Below are 15,692 nucleotides of genomic sequence, written 5' to 3'. Positions count from 1 at the left end.
CTGTAGATTTACCTCATGCAAAGATCTTTATGTTATCTCTGAAAATGAAAAGGATGGCTTTTTAAAGCACATTTTACTGTTTTATACTATTATGGCAACTTGTGTACTGCAACACAGTCTATTTTGAGGGAAATTTATGATTTTTTTCATGCAAAAATCTACACAAATTAGTTTTGATGATATGGAAAGCTTTTCATAGCATCAAACATTCATCTGGTGCAAATGCACAGGGAAACCTTCCTGAAAAGTTTTCTGACTTGAAAAGCAACTAAAAAGCCATACTAGGTAAAGTAAATAAAAACTAAAAAGAAAAAATAAAGGAGGGGGGTGGGTAAAGGGAAGAGGGGAGTAGAAAACACAGGCTGCAGAGTAAACCAATGTCTGCTGCTAAACCGGTCTTTGTTTTCATGTCCAGTGTACATTAACACTTATGATCTCACTTTGATGATTTACTAGGTTTGTTATCAGCCCCCTGAAGGCGAATCAAGCTTGCATGCGTTCACATACAGCACCACAACCATACTCTCGTACACAGTCACTCCAGGACTAGGAGTCTGCTTCATGAGTGAAGAGCCCTAGATTTGAAAGATGAACCTGACTCCCTATCACTGAGCCAGACATTCATTCAACATTGTCCACTCACACACTGCTTCATAGCAAGGCCTGGGCTCGGTTTCCTTTGACTTATATGGGCATCATATCCTCTTTAATGCTTACAAGGCTTGAAGATGACAGTACTGCACTTTCCCCTCAATTGATACAGAGTAAGTCAATGTTCCTTCTCAGGCACTGAAGATCTGTGACCTGTAGCCCTTTTTACTTTGAACAACCTAAATAAGCATTCATGTAAAGTTTTCGTTACATTTTGCCACTCATTCTCACTCGCACCCACTCGCCATCTTGACCTCATTTGGGCATTTTCTGTGATTCCAAATGAAATCTTCACATTTTCTTTCCCGATTTAATGCAGCAGCAGATCCCATGAGCCAAGCTTGATGGATCAAACCTTTTTATATATATGTATATATATATATATATCTCAGTGCTGCATTGTACCTAACTTCCACAACATCTTTCTAAAACTGGAACCCTTCTGTTGGTACGTTGGCAGATGAATTGAAACCAAATGTTCCACCTTGTATTGCCTCTGGAACAAGGCTAGGATCTTCATCAATCTAAAGAAAAAAAGAAAAAGTAAGTGATAATTAGTTTTAAAGGTTACATAAATAACATTATAGAAATATTCTCATTTCCATAAAAAACTAAGAGAGATGATGAAAGCCAACATTGTCCTACCACCTCTTTAGAAACACTTCGTGAAGACTTTCTTGGAGGACACCAAAATGAGAGGAAACTTAAGAGAATATGCAAGATAGGTATCTTCCAAAAGAGTGAAATATAAGTAATAAACGAGATGGTCCTACACATCAAACTGAGAGGATACTCTAATATCCCTTTTACCTAGGCAAAGAGATAAAAGTTGATGACATTAAAAAACACAATGCTGTCACTTTTGGACAGTAAATGTAATCTTTAGTTAATTTTTTACTAGCAACTGGAGACAAATGACATCTGGGCTTAAAACAGTAAGATAATAGCTGTGCTATAATGAGTATAATATATATGCAGGTTCTTTTTTGAAATACCACAAAAATCACTGACCTATAGTACAGTTCTTATAAATATGCTCATCGTCTGAATTATTCTTTTCACAGTGTTAAGAGATAACAGAGAACTTCATGTTAAGGTATTAGAAATCGTAATGTCTTGTGTATACCTAACTGCAAATTAGGAATTCCAAAAATCCAACTTTAGAACATGTGATAAAAGCTTCCCTTAAGAGAGTATGTTTTTCTAAATTTTATTTCTGATTGATTTAACTAGCATTATATTCTAAATAGGACTTAGGTTGACCATCTATAAGGAAACAGTTCACAGATTTTCTTTTCTAGTACTGTCTCTATGCCATGTTTAAATCATATTCACTTAAGAAAATATTTAGTAACATTCCACTTTTTGATAATGTGGAAAAGTTTGAGGTATATGAATTATTTTTTGAAAACATGAGAATTATCAAAAATCCACTGGTGGCTATATCTAATCATAATTTTCTAAGGAATAGCTGCTTTTAGATTTATTTTTCCAAAGGAGCAACATTAAAAATAAGTTAATATTTTAATTTCAACTACCATATACGGACAATATGAAGATACTCTTGCATACTATACCTTACATTATATGTAACTTATCTTTCTTGATGATTTACTCTTTCCATTTTATGTACTTTCAAATTTATTTTTGGTCATCTAACAAAAATAACAGTGATAGTATCTTCAAATATAGATGAACTACTGTCATTAAGGATCTATTACAGAATATACCAGTATCACTGTTTTGCTTATAAATATGTTATGCTATTAACAATATAGAATTTGAGAACTATAAAGACATCAAGTGAAAATAGAGACTGATTTGTCAAGTGTCGAAAAATTCTTATCATAACTCAACAGCAAAAAATACCACCCAGTTAAAAAATGGGCAAAAGACTTGAACAGACATTTCTCCAAAAGATATACAAAAGATGAGTAGGTATATAAAAAGATGCTCAATATCACTAGTAATAAGGGCAATGCCAATTAAAACCACAATGAGGTATTACTTCACACCTGTGAAACGGCCACCATTAAAAAGACAAGAGTTAACAAATGCTGGTATGGATATAGAGAAAAGGGAAATCTTGTGCATTGTTAGTGGGACTGTAAATTAGTACAGCCACTATGGAAAACAGTAGTTCCACCAAAAATGTAAAACAGTATTTCCACCAAAAAATTAAAAATAAAACTATCATATGATTATTCAGCAATTCCACTTCTAACAATATATTCAAAGGAAACGAAAACACTAACCTAAAAAGACATTTCTAACCCTATGTTCACAGTGGCATTATTTACAATAGCCAAGGCATGGAAAGAACCTAAAATGTGCACCAAAAGATGAATGGATAAAGCAAATGTGATATATATACACAGTAGAATATTACAGACTAAAAGGAAACCCTGCCATTTGCAACAACATGTATAAACATTTGAGAGCATTTAATGATAAGTTAAATAAGTCAGACAGAAAGACGAATACTGTATGACCTAACTTATATGTGGAATCCTAATAAAAAAGCTCATAGGAAAGATCAAACTTGTGGTTACCATGGGTAAAGGGTACAAGCAAAGAAAAGTGGAGGAAGGTGGTCAAAAACTATGAACTTCCAATAGTGAGATTAAAAAAAAAAAAAGCTATTTTACAAGCAAACCTTCAGCATTCCTGTAAAATAAAAAATCCTCATTGTTTTTAACTACTAATGGCAATAAATCCGTAAAAGGAAAAAAAAATCCTTAATTCTTTTTTTGCCCTTAGAACCAGTACTTTTTAATGCCCTGAGGGACTTTAAAATATTATTTCTGAAAGTGATATTATTTTAATTACATTCCAAAAAAGTGTATGTCCTAGCTTATATTATTTCTAGACTTATGTTTGTATATAAAACAAATAAAACCATAAAATTATTAAATACATCATCTGAAGAGAAGAACTGATCAATGATCTCATAGGCCAATTTGTAGATGTCTTCATTTTCATGATTTTGAAGTTGTTCAATTTTCTCCAGTCCTGCAAGAAATTTTATGAAGTGAAACAATGGTAATATTTAAAACAGAAGAACAAAAAATTTACAATAATCTTGGGACCACATAATCCCAATTTTTGGACAGTAAATCTGTGATTTTTGGGACTCTATACTAAAGGTGAATCTTAAAAAGGCTTTATGCACAAAGATATAGCATATTTATCTTAAAAAGTTAACCACCTGAGTGTTTAAATTCGTATGTTTAAGCAAGCAACGGACACCTCTCTATTCGGTTTACGTATAACCAATGTTTATAAGGAATAATAACATGGATTACTTTTGTTTGTTACAAGTTAAAAGCAGATTCTTTTTACTTTCTAGCCTCTGCCAAGTTTTTCTAATGATACATGTATAAAAATAATGAAAAAACTGGTGATTAATAAATATGAATGTTAAGACATCTGTTAAATATTATGGAAAATGATCAAGATCAACCACAGTACTTCGGGGGAAGGGGAATTTCCCCATAAACATTAATGAGCTTATTAAATCACAGGCAAAAATATTAAAAAGAATATATAAACTTAACTGATAAGCAAAATGCATCTTATTTTGCTTTATAGGAGTAATAATTTTAAGGTTTCTAAAATGAAGTGAAAACTGCCCTTTCTTGAGTGTTCTTCTTTATCTATTCCTTACATGGGAGAAGTTGTTTTGGGCTCATTTTTCAGTCTACACATTCTTTTTTTTCTTTTTTCACTCTACACATTCTATGTAGTGAGCCCGCCTTAAGTAAAGAATTTAGCTAGGGACGTCTGGCTGGCTTGGTCAGTGGAGTATGCAACTCTTGATCTCAGAGCTGTTTGAGCCCCATGCTAGGTATGGGGATTGCTTTAAAAAAAAAAAAAAAAAAGAATTTAGCCACTATGATAGGGTGAGGACTTATTCTTTTCTGGGCTTCAGAAGCATAAAATTAAAATGCCTGCATGATAATTCCACCAGATGTTTCATGTGTACTTACAATTCAAAATGTCCAAACACAATTTATTCCTTGCCTTTCCTCAATTAACCTATTTGTTCTACTGTATCCTTACTTCATGATAATTAATAACTTGAAATTGGAGACAAAGCCTAATACGCTCCCCTTTCCCTCAATACTCTATCATCAAATCTCAAAAACCTCAAAGTCTCTCTCTTGAATCCTGTCATCATTTACTGTGGCCCAGACTGCTATATACCTTCCTAACTGGTTTCCTGCCTCTTGTCTCCAACAGTCTCATTTCCTTGATATCCACGCTCCATTTAAAGATGCCTATCCCTTAGGTAAAAACTTTCAGTGGCTTGTAATACCCTGGGGCAGAATTCATTGGGGAAGCTTATATGATATAGATTTCTGGCCTTACCGCCAGTGATAAGGGCAAGGCTCAGATCTGGATTTTAATTTTTTTATAAAAATAAAATTTTTAGTAATTAAAATGTTTATGTGGGGAAAAAATACTAGTAAAAAATTTTAAACTATACTTGTTTTTAATTTTTCTGGTACTCAACTTCCCAATTAGGTTCCCTAACACTATTCTCCACCTCCTGTTCCTAACTTCATAGTTAGGTGTTTTCTGTTGCTCTCTATTGTCACTTTAAAAATACTTCTTTCTGGGACGCCTGGGTGGCTCAGTTCATTAAGCGGCTGCCTTCGGCTCAGGTCATGATCCCAGCATCCTGGGATCGAGTCCCACATCGGGCTCCTTGTTCTGTAGGGAGCCTGCTTCTCCTTCTGCCACTCTGTCTGCCTGTGCTCTCTCTCTCTCTCTGACAAATAAATAAATAAAATCTTTAAAAAAAAAAATACTTCTTTCTTTCAAGACTCTGAACTCCCTTCACAAGCAAATTGAGAATATGGTTCTCCTACTCTTACAGTTACTTTTCCTTTCATTTACTTCTCAACATCTGTCAGAAATAACCTTCCTTTTGTGCTTATCCAGGTTGGTCACATTTACATTTTGGTCCACAGCTACAACTGAGTCTTCCATGTTCTATCTACACAGTAATTCTAGGTGCTGAAAGCTCAGCTGTGCTGTTTACATTCTAGGTGGCTCTGGCACAGAATCAGATTTGGGAACTACTGCCCTATAGAATAAAGAATCTGCTGTGCTACCAAACTTGTAAGACTGCAGGGGCCTGGTTGGTGGCAATATCTCCAGTTTCTACCCCATACTTTGTGATTCAGCAACACTGAACTACTTATAATTTGCTGAATGCTAGGTCTCACCTCAGACTTTGCTCATGGTGTTATCTCTGCCTGGAACACCTCTCATCCCTTTTTACTTTATTAATCCTTATTCATCTCTCAATATCCAGCTCAGGTGTCACTTCCTGCTTCTTCCAGGTATTTCATTTTGTTGTACATTTCTATTAGGGTAATTAGCACATTAAATCAGTTCATATTTATCTCAATGACTGAACTACATGCCTTGAGGGCAAGGACTGTGTCTTGTTTACCACTGTTTCCCCAGTACCCTTAGCACAGTGCCTGTTCAATACATGGCAGCAATTCAGTTACCTATGCATATGCAAGAAGCTGAGCAGGACTGTACATATAGCATATAATATTTAGTTTATTCTGTTACTTGATAATCTAAGACAGAAAAATACAGAAGTGCTACATTGTCAGAAAATAAATGTAGCTACAAAAAGAACATAAATGCTAAGTTAAATAAGTCAGAAAATAAATGTAGCTACAAAAAGAACATTAAAGTGTGAAATAACAGCTTATAATAAACTTACCTCCACACTCTTCTATAAGATTGGCTATGGTTTCTGCCTCATCTTCAGCCATTTTTAATATATTACTTAGTCCATCGAGTACTACTTGCACAACTTGTGCATCTTTTACAGTCAGCAAGTTGCAAAAGGGTGGAATAACATTTTGTTGAATTAGATAGGCCACCTGAAGAAAAACACCATGATAAAATAAACACAGGTGAATTTTGTGTACCATATGATCTCACTGAAATAATTCTAACTTTAAAATTTTGAGTATGGAAACATGTCTCACATGTTATGTTAGACCATAGTAGATTATTTTATTATTTTACTATGAGATTCCTTCTCCTTTTAATGTAGTGCTTTTCTTGAACTTAGGAAAAAAACAAATGAAAATGAAGGAATCATTCAACGTCATATGAAACATTTGCCTTAAGGAGTACTCTTTTCAAAGGCCCCTTCCTCCCCTTTAGGTTAAAAAATTGTGAAATCTGTACAGAGGCTGGATGATATTTTTTAAAAGCTACAACTGTTCAATGTTATGGTATCCAATGTAAGAGTGCTGTAACATTTATAACACTCAAATACCTGGCCACCTTCAATTCATTGTTTAATTGGTTCTGTAATATTTTTGTAATATTTTCTATCATTTTTATATTTTGTCATATTGTCATTTCCATGTATTATATGTATATTCTGCTCTGTATTCAGACTTAAGTGGATTCATTACTCACCACCAGTCTATAGCTTATCTGTGACAATTCTCAGCTTATTGTTTACCAGCTTTAAGTTCACTCTTTTTACCTATCTGTGAAATTTACCTGGAACCTTTGAAACTCATTTTTTTTTGCCAGTTGGCACAATGTTAAGCTTTGTCACCCACACAACTCCAGAATGAGTGCCTCTTTAAACTTTACACCCTAGGCTCCTTATATTCCTTTTCCTTAATTCCCAGACCTAGCCTTTTGGTTTACATTAGTTCCTTGCTTTGTTTGCTACTGGTAAATTTTTGTTGGTTTTTGTGTTCTCTTTGGTTATCTTCAATTGTTATGAGAATCTGTGATGTTGCTTCAGTCTGCCCTATTAAGCTAAAAAGTCCTGTTTTTTCCTATTGCTAAACCCAAATAAACCCTGACTACATATGTTTTGATCTTACCATGACCTATATAAATTTTGTAGGCCAAGGCGGTATAACACTTCTCATCTATAAAATATAATTAAAGGAAGTCAAGGTGACCCTTTTATATGGGGGGGAAAAGAAATCACAGAATGCCTGTTATCTTGCTACATTGTATATTATGATTTAATTGAGCTCTAAATCTTAGAATCATCTGTACTGTTATTTTACCAGTTTTGAGAAATAAGTGAGAGCTGAACTTACTTGATCTTTCCTCCCACTAATTGTTAAGTTACTTATGGCCCAAGCAGCTTCTTTCTGAGTGCCAAAATCTCCCTGTAAAAGCCAAGGATACAAATTGCAACATAGTTTAAACTGATGAAAAATGTTGTCTGAAATTATATTCAACTGCTTATTTCTCCAGGTTTTTTCTAGCCTTTCTATATGCATACATATTTTTATGTAAGAGAAGATTTTGAATTCAATTTATCCTAAACCAAACCAACCAAACAAACAAAAAAACCCACAACACATTAACCCTAAACAAATGCAGACTCCCTTTTGTAAACTCTCCTGGCAACAAACTGACTTGGTATTACTGTTCAATTAAGTCAGATGAAATGAAGTGAGTGATAAAATAAGAAGTCAAAAAAAAAAAAAAAGGAAAACATACACTTCAATTTAATCAAAGAAATGTCAAGTAATTCTTTTAAACACAAAACAAAGTTTTAAAAATGATGATTTCCACCATTAATGAGACTATTATATAAAAACATTACCCTCCTACAATTCCTTTCAAGTACAAATTGAAAAAATATACTTAAAAATCATTTAAAAAGTCATTTTATGATTCAGTAACATTCTTAGTAATACATCTAATGACTACATGAGGTTCTCAGAGGTGAGAATCTCTGAGAATTTACCAAGAAATAATTTAAAGCAAAGGAGTATTATGTATCCTTCTAGATAATATCTTAGTAGCAGATTAACTAGACAAAAAGTAGAGCAACTAGAATTCTCAACAACAGTGGAATAAACAACTACAATAAATCTGCTGAATAGAATAACGACCTGTTGTTAAATATAAAGAAGACTAGCAACCTGGAAAAATGCTTACAATGAAGAAAAAACTTATATAAATATGAGTAACAAAAATTAATACTGTAGTGGGATACCTATTTTTATATATCAGACTGATAAAATGCAAATATCTATCAGTGAGGCTGGTAGGATTGTAAAATGGTACAATCCTTACAGAAAGGGAATAATATTATACAGCAAAATTTACATATATGCCTTTATATAACCAAAAAACCCCAAACAAACAAAAATACTAAAGTAATTTCCCCAAATAAGAAACAGAGGGGCACCTAGGTGGCTCAGTTAAAGTCTCTGCCTTCAGCTCAGGTCATGATCCCAGTGTCCTGGGATCCAGCCCCACATCCTGTATCATCCTGCATCAGCATCAGGCTCTCTGCTCAGCAGGGAGCCTGTTTTCCTTCCTGTCTCTCTGCCTGCCTCTCTGCCTACTTGTGATCTCTGTCTGTCAAATAAATAAATAAAATCTTAAAAAAGAAAGAAAGAAACAGAAATAAGTAACATAACTGTATACCAAGTTGGTGACTTAATCACATATACAAAAATTATTTCAAGTGACACACCACCATTTTAAGTGCACCACTGATGGAATACATCCTAAAAACAAAATCCCTCAAGGAAATCTTAACAGTGAAGTAGTCATGTTGTTAGTGGCAATATGATCTTATTTTAATAAATTTTATGTATCTTAATATATTGTAATATTTTAGAAGGATTTCCAGCATAAGAGATAAAACTACAAATCAAAGAATAAAAAGCTTATCCTAAATATCCAGTGATATCTGATAGTTTCTTTTCATTCATGATTTCTTATGAATTCTCATGTTCACAAAATTACTATATATTTTCTACTTGTTTCTTTTTTTTTAAGTAGGCTTCATGCCCAATGTGGGGCTTGAACTCATGATCCTGAAAATCAAGAGTCATAGCTCTACTGACTGACTGGGCCAGTCAGGCATCCCTATTTTCTATTTTCTAAAAACAAAAACAAAACTAAACGTATTATCACCCATTTTGTTCACTCAGGCCTAGAAACAATGACAACCTTGTAGCATATGACACTTCTATATTATCTGCTACCTAAAAGGACACCCTGGAGAGTCTAGGTCAGAAAATACGTAAAAGAAGCTTGAGAACTATGTCATATTCCAAAGGTAGGAAGCTCTCAAAAACTACAAAGGCAATGGAATAAAGACTCAGGCGCTAAATTTAAAAAGTTTCCATGGTTAGGGACAACCTTAGTGTTAGAAAAAATAACAATGGACAAAAACTTACAAAATACAGATAAAAATTCCTAATTTCCTAATAACACTAAGAACTACCCCCTAGTATCCTTTTGAGGTTGTTAGAGAACCATGTTATTCTAAAAACTAAGTGAATAATGGGATGCCTGGGTGGCTCAGTCTGTTAGGCGTATGATTTTTCATCTCAGCTCAGGTCTTGATCTCAGGTTTCAATGTTCAAGCCCAGCATGGAGCCTGCACACGCACACACACACCCAAAACAACAAAACAAAAACTAAGTGATGAGAATTTATCTTGCTTTTCTTATATGAAACATATTTCAGAGTAAGCCAATAGCTGATAAAGAAAAAAGCTTTCTATTGAGAAGTCACAGTTAATAAAGAATGACAGAATTAGAAAGTCACCATTTTGCAGTTCCTAGTAAAATAAGGGATCCACACAATCATCATTAATCACTACCTGAAAACCACTAGGCAAAGACCAATGGACAGGTTTATAACAATCAGTTGGAGCAGGCTCATGTGCAACTGAGCTTACTCATCAATTTGAAGAGGACAGATGTAGGACAACTGGAGATAAGGTTAAAACAGTATAGGTCTTCTGATGTGAATCATTAGGAAATACAGAGTAATACATTAAGCCTTGCCTAAAAAAACTGAACCAGATCTACCAGTTTATAGGAAACTAAGTCTTTACTACCAGTTTGTAGAACACATGGAGGGAAAGAAGATAGAGTTATCTTCTAATTACAGATCAATGTTCAGAAAAAACCCTCATGCTGTGAATGTGACATTTTAAATTGTCTCTTTCCCAAACATTAATGTAAGTATGAGAGATGATACAGCATATGATTAAATAGCACACTTACTTACTGTTTGATTTTGGACAATTTGTCTATATCATAGTTACTTCATTTGTCAAAAAGGAATAATTCTTAAGCTAATGGAGTTGCAGTATTACATGAAGTAACAGATGTGGAGTGAGAATAGTATGTGAGCATTTTAAATCCGCAGTAACAATTATAATTTTGAATATTATCATCAGTAATGAGTTTTTTAAAATAATAATGTATTTTTAATAAATCCCAGAGTAATAGTAATTATTGGTAAAGGAATGATACAGAAGAAGGGCTAGGGGTTCCTAAAAAGAAATGTTTTTTTTCATATATAAAAACTGCTAGGTTCAAAGTTTTCACGTTACTACTACTTTACTGTAGTATTCATGCCACTGTATAGGTTCTAATTAAACAAACAGAGGCATATATTCACATAATTTGTTAAATTTAAATCCTTTTCCTCTCACTCAGATTATAATACAAGATGATTTTCTTACCTTATCCAAAAGGTGTATTATCATCGGCACAAGATTGGCATCAATTACTGCCTGAACCTGCTGCTGATTTCCTGCGGTGATGTTAGAGAGGAACCACACTGCTTCCTGCAGAACAAGGACCCCTTGAATATTTCTCATTAAAAATTAAAATCTACATCTGAACTAAATTCACTACATTTGTTACAATGTCCAAATGATTTTATTATGGAACAAGTTCCATAATAAAAATCTCAGGAATCTTAACTCCTCTATCCCCCCACCTTCTGTATTTACCCTGAACAAATTGTTAATGGCCCTATATCAAGTCATAATCAACCAAATCTTCTGAAAATTCTTCAAAACAATGTTCCCAAACATAAGACTCAAAAGAAGCTTGCCTGAACAAATACTAAGGAATCCATGAGCTGTAATATAGATACAAATCCCAAAACTACTGTAAATGAGATTTAGCATCCCCCTCACATAATGTGCTTTATTCTCTATTTTATTGTGATCAAGAATGCTAGTCAAAGTCAGTAAATCTCAATTATCCATGATAATGGAGACAAGAACATTTAAGTAGTGGGGTATTTTAGTATACTTATTTATAAGTCATTCACTGCACCATTTCTCTCAAGAGCTAAAGTGGAACCAGATGTTTGATTGCTTCATTGGTCTACCTTAATGATCTTTTTATGCTACCCTTTACACTTTAGTAGTGCTTACTGCTTTTGACAAGATGATGGCGGTCAAGTGGTTCACAAGTTTCACAAACAACAAATGCACACTAAGACCAGTTAGCATGAAATAAGACAAAATATCAACCTCATATCCTATGTAGGATATTACTTTCATTTACCAGATATAAAATAAATTTATTACATTACTCAACATAAAAGGAAACATTTTCTCTATTTAAAACAAATTAGTAAACACATTTTATTCCCTAAAGTATTAGTATTAGCTAATGTCAAGCAGGCTCTTTGGATCAGATCACAGGACCATGTTTAATGAACCTGTTAGAGATGTTAGGGTGCCAGGCTACTTAGGTGAGCTGTTCTTGGGTTATAATCATCGGCAATGTTGCAATCAACAGCCCGTGTATTTCTACAACAGCCTCAGATGCACTCCAATATCAGCATCACCAATCAGTGCCCCCTTTCAATAGCCTCCATGATCTCTCTCACATACACAAACACACACACTATTAAGTATCTATAAAATATTAAGCTTAATTACATGACTCACACATTAAAATTTTCCAATCACACAACATTCAACACCCAATTATCTCTATTTCATCATTTCCAAGAGAGCCAAATTTGCATTGTTTACAACTGCTTTTATATACAAAAAAATTACAGAAATCCATGTTAGAAAGAATATTCTAACTTCTCTTGATGTCTAAATGATGGTTTACATTAATAATCATTATAGATACTTCTGAATCCCTAATTTTACGAATGAAAACTGCTGATACTTTATGTGTTATTAGGTAGTATTTAAAAATACTTACTTTATTTATTTTCTCTTTGGGATGTGTCAGAAGTGCTGGGAAGTGTGAAAGAGCATCACAGTTCAAAACTACTTGTGTTTGCTCATCAGTTCCAGTAACAATGTTGCCCACAGCTCGAAGTGCTGCAGTCTGAAACAAAAGATGTAATGACATGTTCTATTATGAAAGATTAGCTCTTTCATTCATGCCAACCTACTGTTTTTGAGTAACTGTCTGATACCAATTTAGGAACAAAGGAGTAAACAGGACAGGGTTATGGAGTTTACATTATTGTGGAAGACAGTCAATAAACAAACAAATAAGGATAATTTTGAGTAGTAATTAGGGCCATAAAGACAATAAGTACTTTGAATTTTTGATTCAGTGTTTCAATAAATTACAAACAAAAACACAGGGCTCTTCTGAAGGAGGGCAGGAACCTGTATGAGATTTCACTATCATCTGAATTTGAATTATAAATTTTTTTTATAGTTGTATCAGGTCATTTTCTCTCAAGTTAGAGCTTTTTGCGGGGGGCTAATTTTAACATTTATAAGACAAATGACTCAGTGTCCCTCCCAAATTGAAATATTATTTACATAACACAAAATTCACCCTTTTAAAATGCAGAATTCAGTGGTTCTTGTACCTCCAAAGTTGTGCAACCATTATATGTAATTCCAGAATATTTTTATCACATCAAAAAGGGGTATCTGTATCCATTAGCAGTCACTCGCCTTTCCCTCAATGGTTGGGGAAGGCGGTTCCTGACAGCTACGATGCCTGTGGATGTCTATTCCAGACATTTCATATAACTGGAATCAGACAGTAGGTAGCCTTTTTTTGTCTGGCTTCCTTCACTTAATGTAATGCTTTCAAGGTCCATTCATGTTGTAGCATGTGTTGATACTTCATTCCTTTTCAGCCAAATAATAGTCCAGTTATATATAAGTGGAATGTATTTTATTTAAATATTCATTAGTGGATAAACATTTTGTTTTCACTGGCTATTAACAGTAATAGTGCCATAAACATTTGTGAGCCAGCTCTTGTGTGAACATCTGCTTTCAGTTCTCTTGGTTATATATATATCTAGGAGTGGAAAATGCAGAGTTATACAGTAACTCTGTACCTAACTTTCTGAGGTACTATCACACTGTATGCCAAAGAGGCTGTACCATTTTAATTTCTATATATGTATAAGGATTCCACTTTCTCTACATCTTTGCCAAAATTTGTTAACCTCTTTTTGATTATATACATCCTGTGTTTATGAAGTGGTATTTCATTGCAGCTTTGATTTACATTTCTTTCATGGCTAATGATGTTGAACATCTTCTCATGTTGCTTACTGACCATTTGAATGTCTTCTCTGGATAACTGTATTTAAATGTTTTGCCAATTTTTAATTGGATTATTTTTTTACTGTTGTTAAGAATTCTTTATGTATTTTGGACCCAAGTCCCTTTTCAAATACATTATTTGCCAATACTCCTTCCATTCGGTGGGTTTTCTTTTCACTTTCTTGACAGTCTCCTTAGAAGCACAAGTTTTTTAATTCTGATGAAGTCCAACTGATCTAGTTTTCTCCTTGGTTGCTTATGCTTATTATATCAAATCTAAAAAACTGCTGTCTAATACAAAGTCATGAAAATTAATGCTTATGTTTTCTTCTAAGAGGTTTACACTTTTAGCTCTTATACTTGGGTGTCTGACCTATTCTGAGCTAATTTTTATAAATAGGGAGCTAATTTCATTTGTTTACAAGTAGATATTCAGTGGTCTTAGCTCTGTTTGTTTAATTACCATTTCTTGAAAAGACTCTTCTTTGCTAATTGAACTTTCGTGGCACCTTTGTTGAAAATCAATTGATCATATGGGTTTATATCTGGAGTCTTTTTTTTTTTTTTTTAAGATTTTATTTATTTATTTGACAGAACGAACAGAGAGAGAGCAACAAGAAGGAGAAGCAGAACAGGGAGACTGACATAGGACAGGGCTCCATCCCAGGACCCTGGGTTCATGATCTGAACCAAAGGCAGATACTTAACCCAGTGAGCCACCCAGGTGCCCCAACAGGAACTGCATTTAACCTGTAGGTAAATTTGAGAAGCACTGCATTCCTAACAACACTGTCTTCTAATCTATGAACATGGATGTTTTTCCATTTATTTAAGTCTTCTTTAATTTCTTTTAAAAATGTTTTGTAGTGACCTAGATTCTTTGACAAATAAATTTAAAAGAGCAAAGAAAAATAGAATTGTAGAGTAACAGAAACATAAGACAAAGCTACTAAATGCAATGTGTTAATCTTGTTTAGAGGCTGATTTGGTCAAACTTTGAAAAAATATGAAGCAATCAGTAAAATCTGGATACTGACTGGGTTTTAATATTAAAATTAAGAAGTACTCTAACACTACTGTGATATGTAAAAACACATAACCTTATTTTTAAGAGAAGCTGGATGAAATTATATGCTATCTGGGATGTGTGAAAGTAATTTGCTGGGACGGAGCAAGTAGGGATGTAGAGGAAACCTACATGGTAGTTCATTACAACTATTCTCTTTTCCTGAATGATGGGGTTAAAGTTGAAAACATTTTAAAAATCTCTGCTAGGTATCATGTAAAGTACAGAGGGCATTGGGAGCTGCTAAAGAAAAATTTCAACCCTATTTCTGAATGAAATCCAATATTAATACTAATGATGCATTCTGAAAAAACAAAACAAAAATAACCAAAACCAAACCAAATACCCATACCAAGACATAAGTACTACACTTAAGAAAAGTAAACTTAATTATTATCTAATAATAATATTTTATTTTTTTTAAACTTTATTTATTTTTTTTAAAAGTAATCTCTACACTTAACACAGCGCTTAAACTTACTACCCTGAGTTCAAGAGTCGCATGCTCCTCTGACTGAGCTAATTAGGTACCCCTATTAAAATATTTTAAATGTGCCACAAATACCCATAAATAGCAAAGTATTTACTCTATTCCTGAATTCACCTAAGTGTTTTCTCTTTCCTTAAACTACTTTAAAT

The 15,692-nt window shown here is 33.6% G+C and overlaps 1 protein-coding gene and 1 non-coding gene across 3 annotated transcripts in view; both read right to left on the bottom strand.

Annotated features, from left to right (window-relative positions):
- Window positions 1-562: 562 nt before the first annotated feature.
- KPNA4 (karyopherin subunit alpha 4) overlaps window positions 563-15,692 on the bottom strand; it is a 55,932-nt gene continuing 40,802 nt past the window's right edge. For both annotated transcript variants that reach the window (XM_059391632.1, XM_059391631.1), the window contains 6 exons: window positions 12,666-12,794; window positions 11,171-11,275; window positions 7,761-7,832; window positions 6,401-6,563; window positions 3,569-3,663; window positions 563-1,175 (listed from right to left, as the gene is read on the bottom strand). In XM_059391632.1, coding sequence (XP_059247615.1) covers window positions 1,077-1,175; window positions 3,569-3,663; window positions 6,401-6,563; window positions 7,761-7,832; window positions 11,171-11,275; window positions 12,666-12,794 — 663 coding nt within the window. In that variant the 3' untranslated portion in view covers window positions 563-1,076. The remainder of the gene's footprint in view (window positions 1,176-3,568; window positions 3,664-6,400; window positions 6,564-7,760; window positions 7,833-11,170; window positions 11,276-12,665; window positions 12,795-15,692) is intronic.
- LOC132012773 (small Cajal body-specific RNA 7) lies at window positions 12,133-12,459 on the bottom strand. The gene has a single exon (XR_009402751.1). It is a non-coding gene; the product is annotated as a small Cajal body-specific RNA 7 (non-coding RNA).

The sequence above is a fragment of the Mustela nigripes genome, chromosome 2 (assembly GCF_022355385.1).
Source record: "Mustela nigripes isolate SB6536 chromosome 2, MUSNIG.SB6536, whole genome shotgun sequence".
Lineage (NCBI taxonomy): Eukaryota > Metazoa > Chordata > Mammalia > Carnivora > Mustelidae > Mustela > Mustela nigripes.
Note: the sequence above shows the minus strand (reverse complement) of the source record. Positions and strands in the feature narration are given on the sequence as shown.